This window comes from Ochlerotatus camptorhynchus, unplaced genomic scaffold (assembly GCF_037179485.1).
Source record: "Ochlerotatus camptorhynchus isolate MF236.1 unplaced genomic scaffold, CSIRO-AGI_Acam_v1.1 ptg000040l, whole genome shotgun sequence".
Classification (NCBI taxonomy): domain Eukaryota; kingdom Metazoa; phylum Arthropoda; class Insecta; order Diptera; family Culicidae; genus Ochlerotatus; species Ochlerotatus camptorhynchus.
In genome coordinates this window covers 1,039,881-1,055,051 of record NW_027040531.1, presented here as the reverse complement: position 1 = coordinate 1,055,051, position 15,171 = coordinate 1,039,881, and the positions used below count along the sequence as shown (strand labels likewise).

The window sequence follows — 15,171 nt, the reverse complement described above, 5'->3', positions numbered from 1 at the left end:
AATACCCGATTGTCGAAATCGAAGTCGAATATTAGTACAAGACACAGAAGAAGTCAGCCTGCACATTTGAGACGAATTACGCGTATCTGTCAACGATAAGCAAATATGGTAGTGGAATTAAATGGAAATTACTAATCCTTCTCTCTTTAAATTAGTTTAAGTTAATTTGATTTCGTTTATAAGAACCATCAACACCGCTGTGCGAAATCTACCAGTGTCGTTGTCCACCATGCACAGATTGTAGTTTTTACCTTCGCCAATAGAAAAGCACCGCTAGTCAATTAGCACCTCAGCACCTCGGCGCACTATCACTAAGAGATAATACTAGAAACCCACCCCCCAGAGCATCGTCACCTACCTTGATCGTCAGACACGTCCGTATCCGCTTGGCCAGATCCACGTTGGACCCGTCGTCCGCTCCGTCGAAGAAGTTATCATCGTCGTCATCGTTGTCGTAATCATCGTCAGCTGTGACTTCATCGTCGTCACTGCTGCTGCTACTGTTGCTCGAACTGGAGCTGGAGCTTGAACTGCTCGAGCTGCTACTACTGCTTCCACTACTACTGGCGATGGTTCCATGACGTGCTGCGTGCTGATGATTGAAGGCACCGGCACGTCCTCCGCCGCCACCATCACCACCACCACCACCACCACCGGCATCGTTGTTGGTGCCGGTGACGGAGTCCTGGTCCATCACTACTACATCACTGCCAACTGTGGACAAGGCTCCACCGTTCTGTTGGCGTTTCCGTTGTGAGATGGCCTTTTCTTGAGCACCGGCGAACACTATCGTCGATTCACCCAGCTCACAGTCGCCCACATTGCCCAAGCAAAGGCGGCATAATTTGTAAAACTTGGGCGGCACGTTGTTACTACCCATTGTGGATCGATTCATCACGAACTTCCGTTTTCTTCAAATCTCAATAAACACACACACAGCGCACGAGGTCAACCCTTTCTCGGTGAGACAAGCAAAGGGTTGATTTTGGGGCGGGTGGGACACTCAATCCGATTTCGAACCCAGAGAGAAAAAAAAATCACTTTCTTCACCGCTTACAGCAAAACAAAATCAAATGGAAGGAACGTTTAGACACAACATTCAGTCGACGGCATTGGAAACTGTTGCTCTCGTTGCTGTCGTCGTTGTTGGATCGATTCCTTCGACCTGCGGGCATGCGAAATCATTGAACCGCTTCCGCTCACTTTCACATTTCCTTAAGTAGATTTGGGGAGAGGTTTGTTTTATTTTCTTTGCCTTCTCGAGGGGGTTCTACACTCGTGACGCACGCAAACGCAAATCACCAATCGCGAGAAACAAAACACAGGGTGCAAGAAAGGTAAAACGAAACATCAATACACAACAACAAATCCGAGCATCGGGAGATAAAAACTGGTTGATAGAATTGTTAGGAAATCACACTCATGCAGCACTAGATATCATCTACCGAGCGGGTTCTTCTTCTTGGTCTTGTGTGAATGACGGCAGCACTTTAGAATCCTGATGGTTAAAAGAATCACGCACTTCTGTCTCCTCTTGCAGCTCAGCTCTTCTCGATTTGTTGTTTTCTTCAGTTGTTAGTGGTAGATCTCTTGGCGATGCGAGTGGCTTACTGAATATCTAGAATGAAGCAAAGAGAACCAGAAAAAAAAAATCTAAATTAGAAAACGTGTAGAGCCGAAGAAAACCACAACAACACACTCCAGCAATAGGTACTCCGGTGGTTTCGTTGATGATGGGACGATGAGAGGGCACATCTTTCACTCAGTTTAGAATAGAACGTGTATGGCATGTGTGTATGCGTAATGACCATAGACGGAAAACGGGTATAATCTCACGTTTTGTATTTGCTTTTATTGTTATTACGATTACTTTCCAAGGTTTTTTTTTTCTCTTAGCATCGACATAAAAAGCTTCACAGATACCAGAAAAGAGGGAATCACGTTTGGTTCGGTTGTTTTATGAACCCTACAGTGGTTGTCCTCCTCCGAGAGGGCTTTTTGGTTTTGATCCGGCGGCACCGAACGAACTTGGCCAAGTTTTGGGGTACGACGTAGTTTTGTGTGATTAGAATGTTTATTCCAGTGGTTGGGGGCAGCAGTCCCTTGGGGGTAGAGGGGGTCTGTAAATATGTGACGAATATCAAAAGGGGACATTGACGTAGTCGGTATGCGTGACGACAGTTGGTTCTGAGTAGAAGCATAAATTTGTCATGCTGACATCACGCAATGGTTGGTGGTGAATTCGAAATTGAGACAACCTTCAGGTCGGAATGGAGTTGGTTAAGCAAATTCATTCAAAGTTTTAAAAGCTTTGAAATTGATCATTCCATACGTATACCGTAGAAAGTGACAGTTTTCTGCCTCCATTAGGGTAACTAAATTGATTCCAAATCTGTACCTGATCATCCGCTTAAAATGTGCTCATTCAGTTTATATGGGAAGCTAAATGGAGATTTGAAGCAAACAAACTCATGCTATGCATTCAACCTTCCATCGTTATCGATATTAAAGGGAACATTAATAGAAAGGTAATGAGATTTAAAATTTGATTAGTCTATTGAATCGTTTACAGAGGCGAAAAAACAAACATAGTAATAAAAGAGAACACCCACTGGGATATGGATCCATACATTTTTCAAACACTTTTACCTGAACTCCACAGGAGCTATGCTTAAAATGTCGTGCAACCCAGCATCCAAAAGCATCGCACATAATCTACTCGCAGGAAGGACTGTTATTTGTATACTTGGTAGGGGACGACGAGGTAAGACAGCCACCCTTTAGATTATGGAATAAATCAACTCTTGAAGAAGAAAAATTATGCAGAGGTCTTTGCTATTGTATAGTTTGTATTGTAAAACACATTCTAGCTTGATAACAAGTGAAACGCATAAATTTATTGCTTTAAAGCTATCATACAATTTATCATGTTAAAGTAACGTTACTATAAGGAAAACACATGTCTGTTCGATGTACTTATAGTGAAAATATACAGTTTTAATTAAATTATAATATATTACAGAAGCTGTTATAGTTTGACATGTGTCAGGGTAAGACGGCCACCTTTGGTTGGTTGAAACTGGAATGCGTAAATACAGTACTTTCCCGTTTTTGTCAGCCACATCTGAAATTTTAGGCTGACAAAATCGGGAAATTTTCTTTTTCAATATTTTAACCATGAAAATGATTTTGAAATCAAGATTAACCATGATAAATGTTTACTTTTCTTACAACAAATGGTGCACCAAATGTCTAGAAAAGTTTGCGTACGGTTTGTTGAGCCGGTACGTACTGTTCGGTATCCTTAAATTCCGCTTGGTTTTCAGCGCTGCAACCAAGGTTGAACCTCCGTATCTCAGTGTCAACGTAAATACACTAGCCAGGAGCCGTCCCGAGATGTTCGGTATGATTCTGGCTACCGTGTTGATGGCCTTCGCTGCCTTCTTGTATGCGTATTCTACGTATCTATTGAAGCCAAACGGTCGTCGACCATCACTCCCAGGCATTTCAACACGCACTTCTAGTTTATTGCGTGCTCCCCAATGGGTATTTCTGCCCGCTGCAGCGCTTCGCTCCATGCATTAGGTTTCCAATCATGTCGACCGCCTCGGTCGCCAACATTTCCATCTATTCCAGCGTCTTGCCTGTTACCATAAGACAACATCGTCCGCAAAGCCAACGATCTCAACTCGTTTGGGTAGCTTCAGCGTTAGACTGCCGTTTTAGAGCGTTGGACCAAGGAAGGAGCCTTGTGGAATTCCCACCGTGATCCTAGTCGATCTCTGTCCCATATTTGGCTCGTAGATCAGAACCCGGCGTCGGCTTCCCAGCTGGAGCTGTTGAACGCATTCTTGACGTAGATCGTTATTACAACGTAATATCGATCTCCTCTCCACTTCTGTTTCAGCGCCTTCTCGGCTCTCTCGACAACTGTCAGAATTGCATCCAATTTTGCTCTTCCTTTTCGAAATCCGAACTGCCTCTCCGACAATCCTTGCTCACACTCCGTGCATTCCGTCAGCCTGTTTAGGATGATCCTCTCCAAGAGTTTTCCGAGTGTATCCAGCAGGCAGCAGGTTATCTCCCTCTTCGTCTCCGTACGATGTAGGTGGCCAGTTCGTTGGATCGTGCTTCGAGAAAAGCTCTTCCACGATGACTTTCAGGTTCTCTAAGCACATTACAGCGGGCATGACTTGACTTCTGATATTCGTCATCACGACACGGTGTGTGACGTTGGCAGCAGCGTCTCGACCCAGCTCCAGTTGACAATTTGACTTGCTCTGCTTTATCTCTACCTTTATCGGGAGGAACTCGATTTAGTTGTGCAGTATTGCAATAATTGAGGTTTGTTGGAGTTACCTCTGTTATTGTTGCGAAAAAACAATTAAGTGTCGCTTGGAGGGAAATGCTTGAGAATTCATGCTTAAAAACCAAAAAAGTTCAGCAAAATCTTCAGGCTGAAAAAATCGGGGGTAAACAAAATCGGAAGCTGACAAAATCGGGAAAGCAATATTTCGTTTCTGAAATATATCAGACTTTTTTCGAAAACATTTGTAGATCTGTCACCAGTATGAATTCGTGATATGATGGCCCCGAAGGATCTGCCAGAACATCCGGAATAACAGTAAAAGTAGTCAATTTATAAAACCAGGGCCAGGACTTCTAAGAAGCTTCTGTTACCAGCATTATAAGTAAGATGATCAAGGAATTCCCTCACTACGCGTCGGTAGTGTACATGTGAACTAGCTGTATCTATAAGCTATATCATGAAATCCTCACCATCTAAGAAGTCAGGACATCTACGTGAAGTCCACACGTAGACTAGTGTCACGTAGTAAAAGAATTATGAACTAACTAACCCACAAATTTGAAGATTTTTTCACCTGAACAAGTTTCCCGAAGACGGAAACATTCTAAATAGTAAATATCTCAAGATATAATTTATACAGGACATTGACTTGCACATTCGCGCCACATACCCGAGCAGGCACCGATAGCCAATCGATAAAAAACCAGATACCAGATTTCTGTATGCTTTTGGTATAAAAGCTTATTTTGATATTATTCAGTTATCGAAATATTTTGTAAAATATCAAATCAATACCAAAATAACAAATTGTGATCTATCAGTTTTTAGACAATAACACCTTAAAAAGTTATTGAATTGGTATTAAAAGACCTTCAAAATAACAAACTATGGTATTCTGGTATCTTAAAAGTTTCTGTTATCCGTCTGTTATTGTAATAACTAAATTATTTCGTTATTGTAATAACTAAAGTATTTTGCCTCTTATGTCAGCCTCACTAATACCATATTTAGGTTGCCAGTTATGTTATTTTCATACCTGAATTTGTTATTAATAAGTTATTTTTTCCTGCTCGGGTAATGAGAAAATTATGTACTATGGTTCTCTATCCGCCTTGAACTACTGTACAATTTCGCCGAAAACAGTAACCTTTTATAAGACCAGGATCATGATATATTCCATGTGGCCGTCTTACCCCTATGGGTGGCCAATCTTATCCTGCATGATTTTTTTTTTCTTTTATTATTTAGTCTGTTTTTGATTCGTGATAAAACATCGTCAAATGAAAAGGAAATTTTCTGAATATCAATGTAATTAGGGAAAGTACTCGATTAGTAAATTTAACGAAGACATTTAAAAACAATTTAACAAAACAAATTACTTCAAGTTTAGGGTGGCCGTCTTACCCCGTCGTTCCCAACGGCTTTTGCAGTACACGCCAATCTTTTCTCCTAATAATTGATTTAAATTTTGAAACATATATCTTTGTATATTTAAAGTTGACTCATGTTGACCATATATATAACCAAATTCGTAGAATTGAACATGAACATGAGTATTATTGACTGCCCGTGGTTGCTACTCCATGTATGCCACAATTTAGCAGTAATTGACGAATTTCACGCCAGCTCGGCTACTGTTTTTTTAAAGCTCATGAAAAATGCAAACTTTTGAAATGTTAAAAATCATGGATACTTAAAAATTGACACAAATCGTAGAACAAGAACTGTTGGTAAATTATAATTTATACTCAGAGAACAATGTATGAGAAATTTTAAATTCATTTCCTTTATATAATTCTTCGGAACTTCGTCCCGCCCAAAATTGAACTTTTGTTTTAAAAAAATTCGAGTATTCACGATTCCACCCTAAATATTTATTTATTTAACATTCGGGGCCTTATATATGCCACTCTGTTTTAGGTATAGAAAAAGAGAAGATAGTTTTCCGACTTTTCCAATTTTGCTTTAAAATTGACCAATTTTCTAGCTGTAAAAATGTTCCTTGGACGGAGCAAAAAGTTCAAAAAAGTTCAAAAAAGTTACCAAAAGTTCATGGTTTTATACATTTCAAAAGTGTTAATTATTCATAAGCATTTTTTTTTAATTTAAAATCTAAAAAATTGGGCTCTGACAAATTGAGATAGGGGAACTGGATGTAATGTCGGCCTAAATGCCCCTAATTTGGACCCATACATAAATTCAGCTATCGACTAAATTTTCAATAGCGACCAAAAATATACATTAGTACCGTCCCAATGACGCGTTCATCTAGATAAAATTGATAAATGGCAGATTTTTAGCGATGGGCCCAATCTTAGATCCATGGGCCAACATTAGAGCCATTTCCCCTATTTGGTTTATTTTTTTTTTAATTTTTACTTCAACTTAATTCGAAAACATTTCAAACATTGCCAATTTGCCGTTACACATTTTACAGGAGACATCGTGTTCGGAGTTTTAAATGTGAAGAAACCTGGAATTGAATCCACGATATTCTGATCAGAATGCAAAAACGGTCGCCACTAGACCACCGAGTATTTTATATTGCTAACATAATTATGAACGAGTCCCCGATCGAGACAATGTTATTGTCATTCAATCTGGTGGCGGCTTCCAACAATCAAATGATTTTTTTTTATTTAAGAGATTTTCCGCCGTGGGCTGATTTATCACTTATGAATAATAACAATAGCATATCGTAAATAATAATAATAATGATAATAAGGCGCGTTAAGCTAGTCAAGAGGCGAATTCAAGGAGTTTATCATTATCAGCTTTTCCACGCAATTCATATAGTTGACATTAAATTCAAGAGCGTAGCCAGAGTGGAGCAGTGAAGGTAGGACAATTGCTCCCTAGCTCATTAACAACTTATATTTTCTGACTTTAATTATACTCCTGAATACTGCTTGAAAAAATGATATGCTCCGAAATTCCAACAAAATTTTTGAGATCCTGAAATCAGATAATGCTTTGAAATCCTATATCTCGGAAGTTGTCCAAAGCGTAAAAACTTTAGAATTTGTGTGAGTTATTTAAAGAATCATGAAAACTATTGCGAAGGCTGCTAATGCTATTGAGCTGAATGGGTAATTAGGTCAAATTTTAGAAAGTGCGAGATTGTATAAGAATCTCTTTTATAAAACCATGGGCAATTGAGTTTTAGGCAAGTAAATTTGATCAAGTCTAAAAGAACTATTGAAGTTTTCGGACTCGATGTCACCGAGATTCTTCGCGATCCCAGACTTGAAAAAAAATCATGATTTGTCAAGGCTCTGGGACTTGGATAAACTAACAAGAAGAATTTAAAAAAAATCGACCGGAATTATGAAAATTCCAAGGGTTTCCTGGAAAGAACTTATGCAATTGGAAATGTTGGAAAGTATTCTTAAGAAATTTCGAGGATAATTAATCAATTAAGGTGTCATCTAAATCTCAATCCTAAGATGCCCGGATAATTCCACCATAGCGAGACGAAAACCAAATCTTTCCTGGCAGCTTAAATAGAGTCGACCCCCTCAGGTCTAGCGGTGAATGGAAAGCTTACGGTAGTTATGATTAGAATTATATCAAGCGTAACATTTGAAAACGGCACACAAGCTTTTGTAAACGAAACTTGTAAGGCCCTTTCCACGCGTACCGAAGAACACCCACGCAAACCAATATCTCTATCGGATCGGGGAGAATTTACCCTACCTGATGATACTGTTGGTTTGCGTGGGCGTACTTCACGTTTAAAGGGCCTTGCAACCTCAGTTTACAAAAGCGTTTGTGTCGTTTTCAAAATTACATGTAAATTCTGACGCGAAATCCATCGGGAATGTGAGGAGAAGTACAGGATAATTTTTAAGGAAAAATCTAAAGGAAATTCTTAAAAGCATTTCAAAGGAACTCTGGAGTAAAAAAAAAACCGGAGGATAGTTCCAAAGAAATTGGAAGGACAATTCCGAGAAAAATCTGACAAGAACTCCAAAGAAATTCTGACATAAATTACATAACAATTTCACGAGAATCTGAATCTTTCGGGCTTCGAAGGAATTGTAAAGAACATTTAAATTTATTGACTGCATTGCAAGAGGAGCCTACTTACGGAATGCTGAAGAGCAATAGTAGTAGTTAAGGCATACATTCCAAGGTAGATCGGACGCATAACTTCTGACAAGAATTTGAAGGGAATTGTGAGGAAAATTTCAGGCGAATTCTAAGGGGAACTCCAACAGAATTAAAAAAAAAAATAAATTATGTGAATTGAACAGAATTTTGAGGTAATTTCCAGCGGAATATTGAGCACAATTCGAAGAGAAAATGTGTGGTGGTTCCAAGGAAACTCAGATGAATATTCCAAGAGCGTTCTGACACAAACTACTACGGCATCCTGACAGGAATTCCAAGTGAATTTTGATAATAATTCAAAGGGAGTTTGGAATTGATGATAGTTTCAATGAAATTGGAAACATAATTTAAATTCTGAGAATAATTTTAAGGGAATTAAGATAAAGATATCAAAGAACTTCTGGGAGTATTCTAAGGGAATACTAAAAATTCCTGATTATGCACAAAATTTCATGGTTAACCTGAAGGATACCGACTAAAAATTAATCCTAAGGAAGTTTCCTAATAAGAAAGAAAATCTTTGGAGAGTTCTTACGAAACTATTAAAGTAATTCTGGTATAGGAAATATTTAGAAATTCCACATTAAAAAAAAACCTTAGTCTTTTTCGACATTTAGCGACAAAAACTTCGATCTCAATCTTGAAAAATAAAATCAATATACCAACTAAAAATAAGTGACCATGAGAAGGAGACGCTTTCGTGGTTCCGTAACATGAAAGATTTCAAGACTTTAACCCTTAAATGCATGATTTTTTTTTGCGATGATTTTTTTTTTCTTGTGATATATATTCCGCTTACTATTAAAATGTTATTTCATTATGTTTATTGACTTACATAGGTATGTTGCCAAATGGCAACACTATGCATTTAAGGGTTAAAACAAACAAATGCTATCAGAGATTGTGAATTTGAACAAAAATATCAAGTGTTTGAGACTTTCAATTTTAAGATTTCTGATACTTAACATTGTACTTTTTTAAATCAGTCTTGCTTGCATAAACCAATTAGGAAAAGGGCATCATTTGCATGAACATAGCAAACACTCACCACACGCTTGCCAGTAACGCAAAGTTGGCATCACGATTTGTTTTGATTTTTCCAAAAATATTGAGAAAAGAAAAGATAAAAAAAATCCAAGAGAATCATTTTTTTTCCTGAAATTCTTAAGAAAATCCTTAATGTCCCTTAATGGCACAGTCCTATTGAATCGACTTTCGAACAACCATAATATGGGAAACTCTTGCCACAATTTTTTGAAAAATTTCAAAGACTCCATTTTGAAAATGTTACAAGATCCTAAATGGCCGAATTTTAGAAATGTGAATCATTGCCCATAACAAGCAAATACGCAAAGTTTCATACGAATCGAAGAAGGTCGAGTCGTCATTTTGCCTGGAATTACTCAGAATAAGATAAATGGAATCACCCGAGGAGGGAGCCCCTACAGGAACTGGCCCTACGACGACAGACAGAACGAGCGGCCAGCAGATTTTTCAAAATAAATTCAAAATAATAAATCACCACTTTCACTTGAAGATGTATTTTGTATCCAGTGGAAGAATATTCCCTAATACACTTGATATCAAAAATACCTATCCTAACAAATCCTGATTTTGTATCACTAGGTTACTGATATTAAAAAAAAAACCTGGTAGCCCTGGGTGCAAGATTAATCAGCACCAAGGCAATGCTGCACCTATGCGTCAATTGCTAACTTTGGCAGGCGATTCGCTGATACAACGTTTACGTTTACTGCTGACCTACGATGAAGTTGCGATTAGTGTAAATATAAAATTGGTAATTGATTGCGTTGATAAAATGCCATTTACATTTCAACAATAACACTTCAGAGTAAAAATGTGTCTGTCAGTATCAGCATCGAGGCAACATCCTACCCAAGAAGCACCCCTTTCCAGAAACATCACATCACGTCACCATACAGAGGAGGAAACAACCAAGCACCTCGTGGCAGTGGCATTTATCGAAAGAGACATTCATCCCATAGCTTATCACTCCGAGTCTTCGACCTCCATCAACGCGCAAAATTCTCGGTATTATTAATTCTCCTCCGGCTTCTCCGGGGAAGACTGACTGGCAGACTGACAATGTAGCTTAGTTTCGCCCGAGGAAAACGACGGTGATGAAAGGAAAACCCAAAAAAACGCACACTTCTCGCTTCGCTGGCCATTGGCTATTGTCACTGTTATCATATCACGCCAATCAACGACACGAATCGACTCAAGTCGAAGACGAGAAGAAGCAGTCAAAGGTAGAAACTCAAAGAGGTCAAATAAGCAGGTAGAAACGGAAAGAACCTTCTTTTCATCGGTGCCTATACTTTGCTATGCCTTGTCGTTGCCGTCGTCCCTATGAATGGGAATCTACAAATGACGACGACCAGGGTTGGAAAGATTCAAGCAAAATTTGTTTTATTCTTGTACTTTCTGTACCACTACACTGATGCGACGACACAGGGAACAACGGGAGAGAAGGGCGAAGGTCTATTTGGTATAGAGCGTGAGCAGCGAGGCAAAGTGCGGAGGTACACTACTGCAGAGCCGTGTCCCCTATGGCACTTACGGCAGTGTGATGTTATAGATTTTTCTTGCGAATATCAAACTGAACCAGTAGACAGTGTGCGATGGGAATAATTCGATTACATCCGTTATAGATCACTCGCTTGGTAGTCATGGTTACAACAACCAAGTAAAATGTAATTTTATCGCACTGTAATCGTCTGGCAGTTACAGCAAAGGGGGATCATTTTCCAGGATATTTCCTCCAGCCCCATCTAGCCCAACCCGGACACACCATTCCGGATAAGGGCACACAAAATGTTCTACATCTATATTGCTGCTTCTCACGAAAAACAGATGATAATAATACACATGGTTGCGCGCTGCAGTTGCCACCACTACACGCACACACTCACACAATCCACACAGCGTGCTTCGATCGAGAGTGAATCAAAGCTGGTCGCAGTTGGCGGCGCGATGTTGGGGTTGAATTGGTGTTGGGGGGGGGGAGGGGGCCATCGATGGTATAAAGACGACTCACCGCGCTGGGGAGAATTGTACACAACACACAATAAAGAATCACTCGAAAACAGAGAACACAGACCCGGAACGGAACGGAAAAGAGAGATGAATAAAAACACCGCGGCGAACCGAACCGACGAATCGGCAGAACGTGGTGTACTGACGAAATACACAACACCGAGCGCACCTAGAAGGTATGATACCTTTTCAAATCCGACCAGAGCAGTATCCAGCCGAAGAGAGAAACACGGGAGACGGAGAGAACGAGAGCGTAGCTTCCTTCGCGCGTGTGATAATATTATGATGATGATGATGAAAATGTATGCGATCCGGAGAGAACTGAGCCGCTGATAGTGAGGCACCCTAATACCGAAACTGACATGCTGCTACCCATTACAATTCCTGCATAGGAGTGTGCAACTTTCGCAATATGCGCGATAGTCATAATATAAAAAAAAACATTAGTGAGACTTGTGGTAGGGTAACGACCCCGTAGATCACCCTCTTTCATTTGTCGTCAATTTAGGGGATTCTTATAATTGCAATGCGTTGATTGCAATCAAACTGGTCAGTATTATCTCTGGAATAATGGAATTTAAGGTATTCCTTTTTCACTCATTCGATTATATATATTTTGAAGAAAAAAAATGCGTTGAGGTGTGGGATCGCTGTTCTAATAAATTACTTGAGCAGTTAAAATTTGTTTAAAGAAAAAATAATTGAAAGGCCAAGGATACATATATTAACCTATCTTCAACATGTCACCCAAAAGGTCTGGGTTCAATCCCAGTGGGCGCCACCGGGATTTTCTGAGGCATAAAATCTCTGATCACGCCGTTGGTCCCCGGTTCATGAGTTGATGGGTCGATAGAATAGGGTCCAGATGTGGAAGCTGTCTCCCGAAAAAAAAAACCTATCTTCATTTTATCGAAAATAGTTCTCTTCTAATATTCCTACGTAATTTCTTTTTATCAAAACAAAAAGCATTTTTCCATGATTTTTGAGCAAAATTTGTTGGCAAATTACTGAGGCCGATATTCATACGTGATAATTTTCGACTAACGATCTTTTTTTTCGTATATTTCCTTTCACAGATATCAGAATCTACTACCTAGTACTAAAACAAAGAGTCCTATTGATGCTTTCTGATTAATATTGTTAGGCCCACCTATTTGGAGTAGTATTCATAAAGACGGCTTGCCAAGCCCCACCCAAATGATAGTAAGAGGAAATGGTGTAGAGCGCGCCATGGGGGTTATATGACCAACAGCGATTTTCCATGGAAATTTCAAACAAATTAATGGGTTTTCAGCTAGAACTGCAAGGTGGGCTGCTGATCTTTCATTTGGTGATATTTTCACATGAATTGCTGCTTTAAAGGTACTTTAAAAAAGGTCAAAGTTCATATTACCCCGCTGGCGCGTATTACACTCAGTTCCCCTACGGTGCTTTTCATGGGTGGGCGAAAATAGGATTTGTAAAGGCAAAATTACGAACCAAAACATAAATTATACAAATATTTATGGTTTTATAATGCAACCCTAAGATACCTTGATTATTAAAAAAACATTGTACTTCCATGTAACAAACATATTATCATTTTGATTTACTTGCAGTGATAAAGTGTGCGATTTATAGGGCCATTACCCTATCAGAGAGGGCAAAGATACGCCGAAAACTATGCCTTCACCTCTTGCCATCGTCGTCGGTCGCACCTAGAGCTTACTTTGTTTGGTATTGGTGAAATGTAAGCATAGTCATTCAAAGAAAGAGCGAACGAACTACTGAGCGCTCTCACTGACTGTAGAGATTGTAGCAGATACCTACTCTGGCTCTGATATTGTGATAAACACTCTCGCTATCGGACGAACGACGACGACGTTCACCTACGCGACGAGATTTTTTTTTTTTAGTTTTGCTCTCGATCTCGATAGTTTTATTACTTTCAGGTACCTTCTCACGTAGGCCGGTTTTCTCTAATTGTTCGACGTAAATAGCTCAGTTCCTTCGTTGTACGTACTGCCATAAAAAAAATTAAAACAAACAAAAGTCGAACAAGTACTCTCGAATTACCGCACACAGATCATAGAAGGGCAGACATACACCATATGTTTCCCAACATGAATCCCACGTTCTCCCCGAAAACGAAAATACACTTTTAGTTTCATCACCTTTTATTGCTCCCACATGGATAGGATAGGGCAGTAGTTTGTTCTACACACGAGATATGATCGTCAAAATCCCTTCCACATCGCAGTTTGTTTTACTCCCGCGCGTACCCGGCATCGTTTTAATCCAAAAGAATTCTCCTCGCCTCCTCGTCTACCCACCACACTGTTGCCGCTTATATTGCGACATGATGATATCGCTAACCCCCCTCCCCCCACCACCTCGCTTAACTATTTAGCAGTGTATGAACCTGCTGAAACACAGACAGAGAAAAATCGTTGCGCCAACAAAGAAAAGGGAACATGCTGAAAAACGAACGACTGCAGCAGCGACGTCGTTTCGCTCCCACCCAGAGGGCCAACCAGAGCCAGCTACAAATCCGGGTGCAATATTTACATTTTCCGAAGCGCTGACCGGACTGGATGCATTTTCACTCTTTCGACTCGTTCTGAAGGAAGCAGTTTTGGTGAATGGGTGAAATTGCGAAGGTGTTATTTGATGTTCACGAAGGCTTTGGCTAAGAAGCCAGTGATGAATGATACCTAGTTATGGAAGTTTTGTTATATTCTGCGCATGTAGAAGCGACATTGCAGCATAATAATGTAATAAACACTCGAAAACATGAAAGTAATAGAATTTGATAGAATCTAATTCTCGAGATTTTGGTTTTATTTGAGGTTGCAATCTTCGACATTGTCGTTTACACAGATTTAAGATACAGTATTTAAAAAAAAAATTCTCGGTTTTTCCCGGGTGCCCAACATATTTTTCCCGGTTTTCATATTAACTGCAAAATATGTCAAACGAAAAGGAATACCGGCATAGTTGATTTCAGGAAGAGATGACACTGGAAAAAAAAGTAGGCAAACGGGCAACAAACCGAAAAATCATATCTATTAAAAAAAATCTTAATTTATAAACTTTTGGGGCTCTAAGAAATTGTTTTGGGGTTGTAAAATTAGGTTCCATAATTTAGATATTATGCTTGAAGTACGAAACACGAAGAGTGTTTAAAATATCAATTGCATGCACATTTTTCGAAGGACATTAGGCAGTAGCGAATGGGCCGAGTGAGTCTCATTAAACCGAATGGGACAAAGTAATAGTTTGAATTTTAGATTAAGATTGAACTTTTATAAATCTTTTTGAACTAGGACCAAGGCGGCATTTATTGCATTACATTAGCCAGGTACACAAATAATAAATAAATAAATAAGAAGTAGGAACATTTCAACTTTCCGCCCAAATGAGCACAACGCAAAAAAAAACTGGACCTTTCAAAAGAAGTCTGGCAAGATGGTTCAACCACAAGGCCATTCATAACAAGAACATTATAACTAGAAGGAACTGCTCATGTTTTTCTTAAAATCCCAAAATGTAGATGGAATATGTTTTGAGCAAGGAATAGTTTATGTTCCAATAATTACTTTTTTAAACTAAATTAGGCCTAATGACCCTAAGCCGCTGCCACTTATTGGAGAGAATTTTGACAAGGCTGGATTTTTTTCAAGTTCAATTACCTATTTTTTCCATAAATTTTC

At 39.3% G+C, this 15,171-nt stretch overlaps 1 protein-coding gene across 2 annotated transcripts in view; it reads right to left on the bottom strand.

Moving 5' to 3' along the window:
* The window catches only part of LOC135712911 (box A-binding factor-like), a 657,948-nt gene that overhangs the window by 598,993 nt on the left and 43,784 nt on the right, over nucleotides 1-15,171 (bottom strand). The window contains exons 1-2 of one of the 2 annotated variants that reach the window (XM_065236016.1): nucleotides 11,481-11,599; nucleotides 359-1,618 (exon numbers count right to left, since the gene is read on the bottom strand). In XM_065236016.1, the coding sequence (XP_065092088.1) occupies nucleotides 359-895 (537 nt within the window). In that variant the 5' untranslated portion in view covers nucleotides 896-1,618; nucleotides 11,481-11,599. Of the gene's footprint in view, nucleotides 1-358; nucleotides 1,619-11,480; nucleotides 11,600-15,171 lie in introns of those variants that run through there. The other variant, XM_065236010.1, reaches the window with a different exon arrangement.